This window comes from Sphaeramia orbicularis, chromosome 2, assembly GCF_902148855.1.
Source record: "Sphaeramia orbicularis chromosome 2, fSphaOr1.1, whole genome shotgun sequence".
In the NCBI taxonomy this organism is placed as follows: domain Eukaryota; kingdom Metazoa; phylum Chordata; class Actinopteri; order Kurtiformes; family Apogonidae; genus Sphaeramia; species Sphaeramia orbicularis.
The window spans coordinates 15,754,427-15,769,298 of NC_043958.1; the positions used below are offsets into that span (position 1 = coordinate 15,754,427).

Below are 14,872 nucleotides of genomic sequence, written 5' to 3' on the forward strand. Positions count from 1 at the left end.
ACCAAAAAATCACCATGCTCCACATTGATTTAGTGGTATCATCTATTTCACCAATGAATCCAAACATTTCCTTCTAAGTGTTCTTCTCTTGTATTGTAGACTGAAACTTGAAGCAATAGAAACATGAGGCAGAACTTGAAGTTGAACTCCTTTCTCACAGGCTCAGAACTGTCTGACCAGCCTCTATAAGCTGGACAAGCTGCAGTTTCGCCAAACAATGAGAGAGTACGTCAACAAAGACTCCCTTAACAACATAGTTGACTTCCTGCACGCTCTGCTGGGCTTCTGCATGGAGCCCATCACTGATAGTAAGTATGAAGAGTGTGTGAGTGGACCTGGACGCACACAAAAAATGAGTCAGGTGCAATGGTATTCAACTGAAAATGAAGCACGAGGGCCACACTCAGGTCAAAAGTAATTTAATATTTCAAGAATAAAGTCATAATATCATGAGAGAACAATATTAATAGTTCAAAGGAAGGAGCGGTAATAGAAAAGTAAAGCAGTGGTTTTAGCTGTATGAAAGGACACAATAAACTGGTATATATTCATCAAATGCAAAGAGTAGCTACTGTGTTTGGTTCCACTGGGAATTTAGACAACTTTTAAGAACTTGTGATATTTTCTTGTAATATTACGACTCTAGGGTCTTAATATTTCAGTGGTTTCAAACATTACAACCGTACTCTCACAATATTATGACTATTATATATGACTTGTCGGTTTTGGGGGCTTTTTTTGTTTGTTTTTTAATCTTTCTTGTGGTCCTCGCCCCAGATGGAAATACTCTACATAATCCAGAATTCTATAGGCTGCAAATAATACTCACTTTACAACTGAATGGTTTTGTAATGAGTTATTTGATTAATGGATTAATCCTTTGATCGTAGAAAGTCCAAAATGCAAATTTAATTTGCAAACTCAAAGGACAAAGAGCTGACTTTTTAGAAGCTGTCTAAAAAGGAGCCAAACGACTTATGTGATTAATCGATTATCAAATAACTATAGACTAAGGAGAGTTTGAGCAGTATCATTCAGATGTTTACACTCAAGCGTGCTTTGTTTTTGTTTATTTGCATTATATCTGCATCACACTCCGAGCTCTATCAGGAGTGCTACATTACAGGGCAGTATATCCAAAATTTCTGCAATATCTGGCAGTAACTGAGTTCCTGTGTGGTTGACAAAGCTGAATTGCACTACGGCTGTCTCACCCCACACTTCGACTCTGCATTCCAGCGCTATCTCTGTTTATATCTGTGTTCTCCTCTCCACTTGTCTCTTGTCGTTTCGTGTCCGTTTTTGTTGTCTTCCTCTTCCTCCTCCTCCTCCTGCTTCCATCCTCCCTCCTTTTCGTCATCCACCTCAACGAGCTGAATCCTGCCTTCCTTACTCACTCATCCATTCTGTACACTTGCCAATCCAAAGCTTTGCCCATTACATCTCTGCTCAATCAGCGGCCTTATCGCTGAGCATTGAGACACATTGTACATGCCAATTCAGTTTTGCCCTTAAATTTAGAAATCATACACTACAATCAGTTTAATGAATGACAGTGCAATTGGCAAGTTACTGAACTGATGAGTGTTTTACTTCTGAAAGTGCACAGGGCACCTTGTGTAGTTTGTTGGTGTGCGTGTTCTGTTTGTGTGTGGCTGTATGTGTGCATTTCAAGTTCACCTCCTCAACGGAGGTGGGGTGCCGTGTCCTTTCTGACACCGCGTACATGTCTGTGCTGGCCTGATGTCAATCAACTTGTGCCCCGCCTCTTTTCTCTTGCAGAGTACGGCAGTGCAGGTGAGAGGTCCAGGAGGGCGAAAAAAAGAAACATCGGTAGATACACATGATCAATAACAATCAATAACAGTCAATACAATATCAGCAATAAAGTGAATACATTAACCCGATCAGACCCTTCCCTAGGCACCGCTTCCATTTCTGCACCCCTCACTCTGTCTGAAAGTGACAAAACTCGCCTGCAAGTCCAAAATTTAGACTTTACTTGCTGAATTTGATCTATACAGAGCTTCTATATTGATAATAACTGGACCAAGAGAATAGGCCCTAATGGTTTAAATAGCAGGCCTTAGTCACTTGCATGTATTCCTTATTCCCTTCCCAGAATCCTTTTCAGTTTGCTTCTCCCCCATATGCTTTATAAACCTTTTTCCTTTGCCCCCTTTGCCCCCCCCCCCCCCTTTCTCTCCCTGTTGTACGGGCTAACTGTTTTATATTCAAGCTGGTCAGCTGTCAATAAACATGTTCTCCTCGGCGCTGACTAAACCACCCCCTGTGTGATCCGTGGTCTCTCCCGCCTCCCTGTTGCTTCCAGACAAGGCGGGCTTTGGGAACAATTTCACCACAGGGGACAACAAGTCGGTGGCCCAGAACATGGAGGCTGTGGTGGTGGGCTGCATGTTCAAGTCTCTCATCACCCGCTGCGCCTCGACCACTCACGAGCTGCACAGCCCTGAGAACCTGGTGAGTGTTGTGTGAAATCATCAGCTGAGGTTTTTGGCTTTCCTTCAGTATAATCCTTTAAATAGTCATATCTAAAAAAAAAATCTGCCATTCATGATGGATCTTGTGTTGCATTATTAATTTACAACTGATCCTAATGCAGATCTCTTTAATTATTTAAGTCTTCATTAATTCTTTGATCTGAATGTTCAGTCTCTGTCTGTATCGTATGAACCATCAGATTTCTAAATCTTTCTTTTTAGGACAAAGTTGAAAAAAGCTCAGTATGAAATATTTCTCATGGTAGCTACTAAAAACACAAAAGTCCTTCCTTGCCAGTGTTCTCTCTTTCTTTCTAGTTAAGGGGGTGTTAAGTGTATCCCATACTCAAACAGAAACTATATGAACAAAATATTTGGAAACATCACACCCATAGCCAACAGGACTTCACATTCCCATTGATGTTATCATGCTGAAAATGTTCAGTGTCACTTGTCAATCATAATCACAATAGATTTCATTTCAGTATTTCTTAAAGGCAAGGTTTTCTTCCTAAGAGTTGATAAAACCAGATAGTTTTGAATTAGTATTTATTATCGGAATGGGACAAATATTCGAGATCAAAAGTAGGACAGTAATTTAACACAATTCTAATAATGAAGAAAAGTTCAATGTTGGGTCAAATGAAGTAACACCAAACTCTGAAACATTTTGTAAGCATTTTAAATGACAAATCCATTTTTTTACATGTTTATCACAGTGTATAATTATATTATGACATGTAAAACAACTGAATTCAATGTGTCCCAGTGCATTTGTCCATATATTGTAGTAGGTTACAGTTATGCTGAATACCTCCCACAAATAAAAAAAGAAAAAGGAGCCGAGGAGGTCTGTACCTACAGGACAAATATGGCAGACTCGATGAAAGGTGACCCTCCTGTAGATACAGTATTAACATCTCAGTCAATGGAAGCAAGAACACAGTGATTATTGTCAGATGCAATTTAAAATGTAATTAGGATATATTATATTTCTACAATTACACTGCAGATCTTGGCATGGGGAGTGTTTCATGACCACAAGTTAAATTAGGGCTTAGTATTGAAGCTGTATGTGAATGTGTTCTACTATAGATGTGTACTGTAATGGAAATATGTGAACTGGCAAACAGAGATAATGTGGCTCTGGTTGCTACCCACTAAATATCTTCTATCTGAAGTCCAACAGAGGAATATCCGTCTTGTAATTTTCTAACTGCCATGATAACGCAGCGTGCACTGAGTATCCTCAGGAGAAATTAATGCTCTCAGTTATTTATTGTAAGTTCTTCCGTGGGGAATACCAAGGAAGAGAACATTCTTTTCCAGGGTTGACACAGTAAACATCATGCTGGTGAAATTTTAAAGCTGATGTCTAATGAAGTCAGAATATCATCTATGATGTTTTTTTTTTTTAAACCATGAAATACAAGTCAAAGTAAACTTTAATCTTGCTGCTTTTTTGTTTTAATTTGCATTTCCCATACTGTCCCAACTAATTCTTAGACAAAGAATTATTGAAAAACAGTTTGTGCATTGTGGAGACTGTCAAATTCAGTGTGAAAGAAAAAGGAGAAAATTAATCACAAATAACAACAGTTTCTTATATAGCTTGCATTAGTTGTCAGATAGCTGGTTACTTTCTATTATGGAATATGATCTTCTTGCATTCTTATACCCTCCAGTGGCATTGTTATGTCCTGCATTTTTTTTAAAACCCATTTTCACATGAAAATAGGCTGTTTCATAAATGATTCAATCTCATTGGTCTGTCATAACACTTCAGAAATCTTCCCTACTTTATGCATCCTCTGAGGTGATTGGGATCACACCTTTCATGACGAACACTGGCCACTCTGCATACGTTGGCGGAAGATGACACACTTTTCAAGACCGGCTTAAGCATGGCACAGAATCAGAGTCCACCCACTCACAAGCTGGAGCTTGTGGCTTAACAAACAAGCTCCAGTACCACACTTTAGTGCATATAAGCATGTGCAAAAATACCCAATGGCAGAGTAATTTAAGGTCATTTGTTAATGTTTTCTGTTTGCTTCCTCTGACACAGTGTCTTCACACTTGCCTTCTTCTCACTTGATTGTCACCCTCCTTCCTGTCAGGGCCTGTACTGTGACATCCGCCAGCTGGTGCAGTTCATAAAAGAGGCCCATGGAAACGTGTTTCGCAGGGTGGCACTGAGCGCACTCCTGGACAGCGCTGAAAAGGTCACGGCCACCAAGAAACCAGATGAAAAGGAGGAGACCAAACCTACTGGACCCAGGAGGTACTGGCCAGTCACCGGCCAGAAATGGTCTGAGTGGCTTCATGTTGTGTCCAGTTGTAACAATGTTGTATTTAAATCTACTGCAAAAGTCTTGCACCAGCTGTGTCCATTCCTGCTAAAGTCTCATTAAGTAAGTGCTGATCTGAAATCCCTCTACATATAAATGACAATTAAATGTTTCTCATCCAGCTATAGTGGATGGTTACAATTTAGAACAACGCTTTCCATCATTGCTTAGCTTTGTTTTCCATTTATTTTTTCCTGTCTTGTCTGCATCTGTTGTTGTTGTTGTTGTTGTTGTTGTTGTTGTTTTCTTGAGTGACTGCGGTTATGTTTTTGAAGGAGCTCATTGCTACCTATATTTGAGGTCAGAAGTTAACATTGACCTTAGTTAAATGCACTGCTATGTAAGTACTTTTTTAGAGGTATGTTTAGGATCATTACCCTTATGAAAGACCCTGTTCAGACTTGGCATTTTTCATGGTCCAATCACAAGTGAACAGCTTTAAGTGTGAACACACACAAGACGGAACAAGGATGCATTGAAATCTAATCACTCAGATCAGATCATGTTGTGGCCTTGGCCACATATGGCCTCATTCTTTTGGTAGTCTGAAAGATTACCTACTCTGCAGACATCTTGGAATAATGAAGGGCCAGATCCACGAAGAATGGATTTTGCCTGATAATTGCTGTTGGGGAAGTGTTTTACATCCACAATCTGCTCCTGCTATTCACGTTTATTCACAAAGGCTTTTGTACCAATGATACGCTGGTATAAACACATCATAAAGTCACCAAAGTTCAGTTTCCGTTTGTTTTGTGTCAGAGTGCTTCAGGTATTTCAGGTGTTTCTCTGCATTTCAGTCACAGCTGGGTCCATAATGAAAACAGCAGAAACCAGATTGCGTATGTTTTTTTTAGCAGAGATGTGCACACAGAGATCAGGCAGGTCTGAACCAGGTTTGATTCATGTTTAATACTATATGTGGAATTTCACAGAAGCATTTGTACGGATGTTCTGTTTAGCACTCACAGCTGGATGTGTGTCACATCTACGAACATCAATGAATGTTCTGCACATTCACGCACAGCTGTAACTTCATTAAAAACAGATCAGCCAGGATATGACAGTCATTAATGTATGTGTTCCACAATTCTGAGTGTAATAAAGATGTATGGGACAATGATGTATTCATTTGAGGATATATGGATATGTAATAAAGCAGTCTGATCATCGGTTCTATTTCTATTTAAGTATGTGGAACACTTGAGATGCATAATGACATGATCCATCCAGTGTCTGACTGAAGACTTCTTCTTTAACATGGCTACTATCTGCTTGGGAGTGCAGTTTTCAGTGAATGCCACTCTTTGCCGATGCTTTGTGAATCACACGCAATAATTTTTTTTACTTGTTTACGCCTCTTTTGTGCCTGCAAAAGGTGCACAATCCCTTTGTGGATCTGGCCCAAAGTGTTCCCCCACTTTTTCTTGTCCATGTGAGAAAATAAAATGTTGACAGTTCCCACATTCCAAAATAGAAAAGTCAGATTTGTCAGACTGATATTTAAGTCTTATTGTTTGATTCATGAGTGAGTAACAGACAAGAAAAAATATTCCTCCTTGTAAGTTATCTGAGGGCATTTCATCAAAGTGTTGAAATGAAGCTGAGGTCTGTCGCCCCAGGAGAGTCCAGTCACTGTCTGAATCAGGTGGCCTGAGAGCTCTGTCTGTGTGTCGGGGTGTGTGTGTGCGCAGGTCAGAGGCGGGTGTGTCCGGGGAGAAGGGTCAGGTCTCCAGTGCTGCAGATGAGTGTCGCAGCTACATCTCTAGCAGACCCCCCCAGACCCCCGAACAGTGAGTGTCCACCTCACAGCACCTGCATATACTGTGGCACCATCCACTTCCAGCCCAGCTGCCATTTCTGTGCTTGAACCAGGAAAATGTTTTAATTGTTACATGGTCAAACTCCTCCTGTTGCTCCCTCATTACCCTCTATAGATCACAGATATCACCACTGAATCTGAGCACTGTAAGACGAACGCAGACAAACACATTCAAATCCTCTCTACTTTTATTCTTCTGTACCTCCAGTGAAGAACAGATCCCTGGTGCTCTGCTGGGAAGGAAGGACTTTTGGAGGAAAATGTTCAAGTCCCAGAGCGCTGCCAGTGACACCAGCAGCCAGTCAGAACAGGACACATCAGAGTGCACCACGGCTCATTCTGGCACCACCACTGACCGGCGCTCTCGCTCCAGATCCCGCCGCATTTCACTTCGCAAGAAACTTAAATTGCCAATTGGTAAGTGCAAGTGGCAACAACTTGCCTGAAAACAACAGCAGATACTGACCAAACATGAATGGGATGTACAATTTCATAATTTTCATTGGCTAAGGTAATGTCATCAGTGTGCTTTTTTGACCGGCAACTAAAAGTCCAATTAAATTTCACTGACAATCCAGTAAAACAAAGATAGTTAGTAAATCACCACATTTAAAGTGATTAAAGGTGCCCTGCCACATGTGTTTCATTACTTTCGTAGTAATGTCTGAAGTTCTACCATGGACCCTGTAACATTTTTTGTGGAAAAAATGCCTCGTTTACCAAGTTTCAAGCCATTCTAACGTTGTATAGAAAGCCTGCTGGAAGACTTAGCTTGATTTGCACCAGTTCTCATGAATATTCAACATGCTGATCTGCTAGACTCTGATTGGCTAACAGCTAGCCAATGAAAGCCTGGCTTTTCAGCATCCTTTACCCTGGCAACAAGTAGTGGAACTAGCGGAAACTGAAAGTGAAACTTAACATGCTTTGAACGTCCGACTCCTGGGTTCTATGCCTCTCTTGTACGGTGGGCCTGACAGAATTTTCACAGCCCCATGAATTTGTCATGTTCACCCCACCTTTACGGTACCCCAGCTTGCTGTATATGAAAACTGTCACTGAGCTAGATGAATTATGTGGGTGTGGTCTCACCCAGGTGAGCTCATGAATAGTAATGAGTTCAGGCATTAACACGTCACACTGACCAGCTTTTCTAATTGACCTGAATTCTCCGCTTATTTCTTTTCAGTGGCAATAGCAGACAGAGGAGGTAGTGGTTCATTTTCAAATTCACTAAATAACACAAACACCTATGGACCTAACATATTTTTTTTAAAAATGCCTGTAAAAATGTTTTGTGTGGCAGGGCACCTTTAATGTAATTATCAGTTAAAGGATCAGTGTGTAAGGGCCGCATCTATCCAAAAGTTGCCTGTAATTAAGTCATATAGTGCCACTCTTTCTACAATAGCATAGAATGGACAAACCAAACACTGGCTCAGAGATGACATGTTTCGTTTTTACACTGAAGTGATGACCACTGTAGGCTTAACTAAATGTATTGTGGCAGATTTACATAAAATGCGACATGAGATACCTTAAACCTCACATCAAAGCAAACATGACATGGCTTCTTCAGAACGGCCTCATAACCTAGTCTGATGCTCTCCAGGTCTTATATTTATTTCCATTTATCAGATTTTTTTTAGTGTACTCTCTGTATTTCCATGACCATGCCTCATTACATTATGATGTCACTTCAATGTTGAAATTCACTGTTTTGTACGTGCAGAACACTGTCTGTCTTGACGCCGCATCACTTCATCTCTTTGGTCTGTTTTGTGTTCCTTCTTGTACTCCTTAGCGTGCCGTGGGACTGTACGCCTGCCACTCACTCTCTCTGTCCTACGTATGTGGATGTGGAGTCATCTTCATGAATGTATCATATCTGTCTGTTCATGGTGTCACGTTCCAGACCTTGGTTAAACTGTGTTTGGCAAATTGGAAATAGATGGAGTGCTGAGATCCATTAGTGACGTGTATTCACTCCATCCATTGCACGTATTGTCAGATGCTGTTTGACCAGGGTGTTTTGTTGAAGTTGTCTTACAAAAAGCAAGAAAATTATTTTTCTGCCTCATTTCTTTTAAATGAACCTGTCTGTGAAAGTTTGTGAAATGAAATACCCTCATGCTGTGATATATACAAATAACTCTTCCTTTATTCAGCCCTTGTGTGTGCATGTGAATATTAGTCCTTAAGCCCAGTGTGTATCGTCTAATCGTCACTGTAATGTTTTGTAATGTAGTGAAATCTTTTTTTGTTTTGTTTTTTTGTGTTTTCATGGGTAGTTTTCTAAACTCCTTTGTTTCCAGGTAACTGGCTGAAGCGCTCATCTCTGTCGGGACTGACCGATGGGGTCGAAGACCTGCTGGATATCAGCTCAGTGGATCGACTGTCTTTCATACGTCAGAGTTCAAAGGTTAGGAATTTACACTTTACCTGTGCCACGTTATAGGATGTAGTGTGTGTAACCAGCTTACTCAAAGAAGTTAGGCTATTACAAAAACTGAAAAATTAGACAGATACACACAAACTATACACATCCAGAGAGTGGGTGTAGAAAACCACAAAAACATTTACAGCGGCTCATTATTGCCTAGGCATACAGGATTTTAGAGTAAAGAATCAATAAATAAATGTATAACAACACAAAAACACATTTCCTTCAGTTAGAGGATTTTGAGTCCATATTCATGAATGGAAAATATTTTGAAATTAAAAATTTTAATTATCTCCTGATACAGTAGCTCACTTGTAGTTCACCTCTGGATCTGATTTTGGCCATTTGTTGTAAATAAACATTTCTCTCTTTATCCTTACCTCTTCTGTCTATCTTTAATATCACTATTCTGAAGTATATACTGTATATAGATACTTTAGAATCAGTGTCTTACAGCTGTGAGATCAGAGTCAGTATGGCCCCATTATGGAGAAGCGAACAGGAGTATTGATGTACTGCTGTGGAGCAGCTGTATTTATAGTCTGTTTAGACAGCAATATCTTAATACGTCATATTTAATATGGAGGTGACTTTTTATTCTTTCATAGTGAAACTGGAACACATTATGCAAAAGCAAAGATAGAATATAAAACTAAATGATAATCATTGTAAATGCTGAATTGTAGCATAATGATATAGCAGTGTAAATAATTGTATTACACTGATCAGATCACCTTGATTAAAGACATTTTATTTATTTTTTAACAATTTAGTCAGACTAGATCCAGTCAATTTGGCTCCTACCTGTGATTTTGTAGCATCTTATTCATCCAGAACACAATGTTGCTTTTATACATTTCTGAAAACCATGGATATGTATAAGTTATATTTCTTGGAACCAAGAATATGTTTCATATCAGAATTTACAAATTGGTGCATGTCAACTTCATAGTGTTGTAACCATTCAGTAGAGGGAGGTTATGATTAAACTAGGAAAGCATATGTGAAGTTGAGCGTATTAATTCTAAACCATGATCTTTTCCTAACTTTAAGAAAAGACTAAACTTATGTGAGTCACATTGGAAGCTCCACTCTTTCTTAGATCATGTGTATGGGTCTTCAACTTCTCTGTCTCCTGCCTGTTGAGCAAAGACATAAAAATTGCAGATCCTTAAGTGAACTACAGCACTGTAGTACTTAATTAACTACTTTGAGATGCTCTATCTGTGATTTACAGTCAGGTTGTTCGATAGCTATATGTGGCATGTGCTTGTACAGTATGTTTCTGTTTGTGAACCCTGTAGGTGAAGTTCACCAGTGCGGTGAAGCTGTCAGAAGGGGGCGCTGCAGGGCCGGAGTACGGCAGGGACGAGGAGGAGAATTTCTTCAAGCGGCTCGGTAAATGGAGGTCTGGCAGGAGGAATCCATCCAAGCTTCACCACACAGAAGAGAAAGATGGTAGACCTCCCCCACCCCGGGGTGCCCCTCACCCACCCATAACCCCATCGTCTTCTCTTTCTATCTCTGTCCCTGCCTCTTGTTTGTCCGTGTGCTGTCGTTTGTCCTGTCTCACCTCACAAGTCGTGGTCTGTTTTCTCCTGCCAGTTGTTCCGTCCACCATTGTCCATGTCAGCTCTGCAGGACAGCTGCCTGTAGGTGTCACTCTGTCAAGTGGATGTGTTATTTTCAACCCATCACTGTCTAGTTTATTGAAAAACATACACATTTACGGTGTTGGGGAAGCTACTGTTACAAACTACAAAATAACTCACCTTGAAAGACGTTTAGAAGAAAGAGGAGTCTAGTTTTGATACCCAGAACTATTAAGAAAAAGCAGACTACTTTACTCAACAATGTAGGACAAAATACAATACAGAAATGCCACTTGCCAGCAAAAACACAGGTTAGCTGTATATGACAAGAGCTAGCAGTAAGTAAAAGCATATTTAACTTTGTTATGGGTTTGTAATGTCTGACTTGCATAATGTTAACATGTTACACTTAGTCCAAGAATGTAGACATGTTTTGAAGCATATTTTTTTAAACACAATTTTTGTTTTACACACATGACAAAATCACTGACATGATCTAAAATGGCAAAAAAAAAAAAATGTTTCTGGCAAACTTTAAACCACAGATGCTGTAGTTCAAATATTGGTTACTGCAAAAACCAAAGTTTTTTCCTTAAGAAATTCCTGGGATTAATGACCTAAACCATTGTATATGTGAACATCACAGGCTCAAGTTTCTGTTTTTCATCTAAAATGTGTAGTTATACCAGTAATAACCACACAAGTAATAGCTGTAAGTAATTATAATATTTTAACTAAATGGAATCAAAAAATGTATAAACTGCTTGCAAATTACTAAAAAATGCAGTTAAGATACCAGTTTAATTTCATGGAAGTCCCCTTCTCCCCAACACTGCAAATTGAGTGTTTTAGCTTAGCATGGTATAGTTTAGCTTAAATATGATATTCACAATTGCCATATTATGGTGCTGTCTTTTTTTAGCCTCAAGTGGCATCTCTAATGAATAATTTTTAGATGTGCATCTAGGATGAAGTCTGAGGCCATACCAAGTACATTGTCTGTAAATGTTTAAAAGTATAATGTGATGTTTTCTCAGTGGTTCTTTACCTGGGTTCGATCGAACCCTAGGGGTTCGGTGAGTTAGTCTCAGGGGTTCGGCGGAGGTCAAGACACACACTCGACTCATTAGTTGGGTGTGTGTGTCGGTCTAGGTCCGTGTATGTAAACAAACGGCTTCGGAGACTCTTTCTCTGATTGACATCCAATATACGCGGTGTATTGTTGTTGCTTACAGCACTACAACTCATCTGGAAGTGTTTATAATCTCTTCCACTCGTCTGACGATGAATTATTTGAGTATTTTCCACATCGTTTTTATGACTTTTGCTACTTCCTGATAACCACGGAGGAAGCCATGTGTAGCATTTTTTTACATTTTTCGGTCACCGCACTGGTCAGTTACAATCATGTGACGACTAACGCACCGTCGCGAATGGAGAAATCGTATTGCGCTAAAGCCGAGCTAGTGCCGCAATAAAACAACAATCACAAAAATACTGAAGGAGTACAACGAGAACTTTTTTTTTGATACACTACATGCAATTATCTTTTTTTTTGATGTCAGAATTGCGTGGTTCGGAAAGTTCGGAGCGAGATGAAACGAAAATCAGGTTGACCTGACGGCCTACATATGATTCATGATGACACGCCCCGCTTGGCCATCACTAAAGAAGGGTTCGGTGAATGCGCATATGAAACTGGTGGGGTTCAGTACCTCCAACAAGGTTAAGAACCACTGTGTTATCTACAAAATAGAACTGAATTCTATATTTAACTCATAGGTTTCACCACCATTGATACATTTATAGAGCTACATCAAATGTGTCTACAGAAAGCGTGCAAGGATTTTCAATATACATATGCAGTATATATATAAATATATGTTGGATAAGGAATTTGTGTCAGATGTAAAAGGATCATAGTTTGAGGTGTTCAGATGTGTTGAAAATCCCACTCCCAGTTAGGAGTGGACTGATATGTGTTAGTTTTCTTCCGCAACAACTTTACATCCCCTTCTCTCCAATAATGCACGTCCTGCTCTCTCCAACTGTGAGCCCCCTCCTCTCTTCTCTCCTAGAAAGGAGGGAAGAGAGGAAAGGAAGACACTGGAGTTTAGAAATATCTCATATCTTTGAAACCATCTTTCTGCTGTGGAGCGTATCTTTGTGCTACATCAAGCATGACTCTGTCAGTGCTCTCTCCGTCTCTTCTGTGGTGATGTCTGGTGGTAATTTCCAATGCCTGAGTTTCAGTCAAGTGATAAAATAGAACAGTCCACATACAGCTTTCTTCCGTATGACTATGGTTACACTTGTCATTTCAATATAATTCACTGCATCTCATTGCAAGCAATACATTATGATGGAGGCCTCACATTAGCCTTGATCATTAAATCTGCATTATTTTTCCACACGAGTACATAAAATTCTAATTGAAAATACGAGTGTAACATCTGCCAGTGGCTGTGTGTTCATGTGTCACTCAGCTTCATTCGTCAGTGGCTCCTCACTGCTTTATGTTAAATGTCCTGGATGGTGATGCACTGTCTTCATGTATATTTCAGTGCTTTTGACAGTGAAATACGTGTTTGACTTTGAGCCCAAATATCCTTTATATTTTTCAAAAAATGTCCTTCTTTTGCTATTACTCTCTCCTCTCCTGTCCTCTACTCTTTTTTCTCTCTCTCTTCTTTTTTTTTTCCCAGGCCCTCATGGTTTCCAGGAGCGACTAGCAGCTAGTCAGGAGGCGATGAAAAACAAAAATGTGGTGAATTTGGGGGCCATCCGACAGGGCATGAAACGCTTCCAGTTCCTCCTGAACTGTTGCGAGCCAGGAACCATACCTGACGCATCTATCCTCGCTGCTGCTCTTGATCTGGTGCGCTTTAGGACACATTTTGGGGTCACATACATGACATATATAAGTCTACATAGACATGAATGTCATCAAAAGCTGGGCAATATTAAAGTAAAGAAGTCATAATATTTTTTTCCATACTGATTAATTTAACATTTTTTACGGTACATACTTTGATAATGCTGCCAGATTTATGCTAGTTTTTAAATGACGATGCAAAGGAAGATAATGGTGAAAAAATCTAAACTTTCCTGTGTCAAGTTCATGGCCATTAGAGAATATACAGTGCTGTGTAAAAGTTGCAAACGTTGTACGCTGCCTTGAGCTTTGTTGTTGTTGTAGGGTTGAAATAAGCAAACACATTTATTTCTCATTCTCTTTTCTTCTGACAACAAAAAATACAGAAAATATCTGCACAGCCTTAAAAGACACACAAAAACTGAACTAAATGTTAAGTGTTCTAAAGGTTAAAGTCACTATTTAGTGTAACCCCTGACACCATGACAAGAAACAGCACAAACAATTAGCAGCATACTGGTGTACATGCTTCTCATACATCCAGATTGTATCTTAAAATAGGAACTGAGAAATACATGTGTGGTCATTATGACTATACTAAACCAACAAACCTAATGGTGGCCTAGAACTTTTGTACAGTACAGTATATCTGATTGTACAAGGTGCATCTGAATGCACAATGAAGTCCTTTTTCTTAACTGTGACAGAGACAGAGAGCAGTGGACAGTAGCAGTGCAAGGCTTGTAGTTCTATTTTGGTACAAACATACTTTTCAGGACTTCCTTGACTAAGAGAAAATCTACTAGCATTTGCCACTAAGTGGATATCACATTTATTGAAAGTAATAAGCTCTTAGATCTGTACAACAGTTGAAAATGTCTAAATATTGTCAACGTCATCAGCACAAAATGTATCTCGATTCTGTTTTGAGATTATTTTATCAGCCAACTCTAATGTAAACCACATTTTAATTGGTTGTTGGAAGTGTACAATAGCAGTTAATATTTCATTTGCTGTACTCATTCAGGAAGCTCCAGTTGTGGCACGTGCTTCACTGTTCCTTGAATGTGCTCGATTCGTCCACCGCTGTAACCGTGGCAACTGGCCAGAGTGGATGAAAGGCCATCACGTAAACATCACCAAAAGAGGCCTGTCCAGGGGCCGCTCCCCGATCGTTGGAAACAAGAGAAACCAGAAACTCCAGTGGAACGCTGCCAAGCATTTCTGCCAGTGGGGAGATGTAAGTTTGTCAAAGATATCTGATAGGATGTTGATTAACAAAGCACAC

General features: G+C 39.7%; 1 protein-coding gene across 1 annotated transcript in view; it reads left to right on the forward strand.

The window, feature by feature from the left end:
- The window catches only part of unc80 (unc-80 homolog (C. elegans)), a 70,035-nt gene that overhangs the window by 19,394 nt on the left and 35,769 nt on the right, over window positions 1-14,872 (forward strand). Inside the window, exons 15-25 of the mRNA XM_030156027.1 lie at window positions 161-308; window positions 1,783-1,833; window positions 2,333-2,481; window positions 4,622-4,785; window positions 6,547-6,645; window positions 6,883-7,091; window positions 8,479-8,523; window positions 8,990-9,096; window positions 10,422-10,575; window positions 13,415-13,587; window positions 14,612-14,824. Coding sequence (XP_030011887.1) covers window positions 161-308; window positions 1,783-1,833; window positions 2,333-2,481; window positions 4,622-4,785; window positions 6,547-6,645; window positions 6,883-7,091; window positions 8,479-8,523; window positions 8,990-9,096; window positions 10,422-10,575; window positions 13,415-13,587; window positions 14,612-14,824 — 1,512 coding nt within the window. The remainder of the gene's footprint in view (window positions 1-160; window positions 309-1,782; window positions 1,834-2,332; window positions 2,482-4,621; window positions 4,786-6,546; window positions 6,646-6,882; window positions 7,092-8,478; window positions 8,524-8,989; window positions 9,097-10,421; window positions 10,576-13,414; window positions 13,588-14,611; window positions 14,825-14,872) is intronic.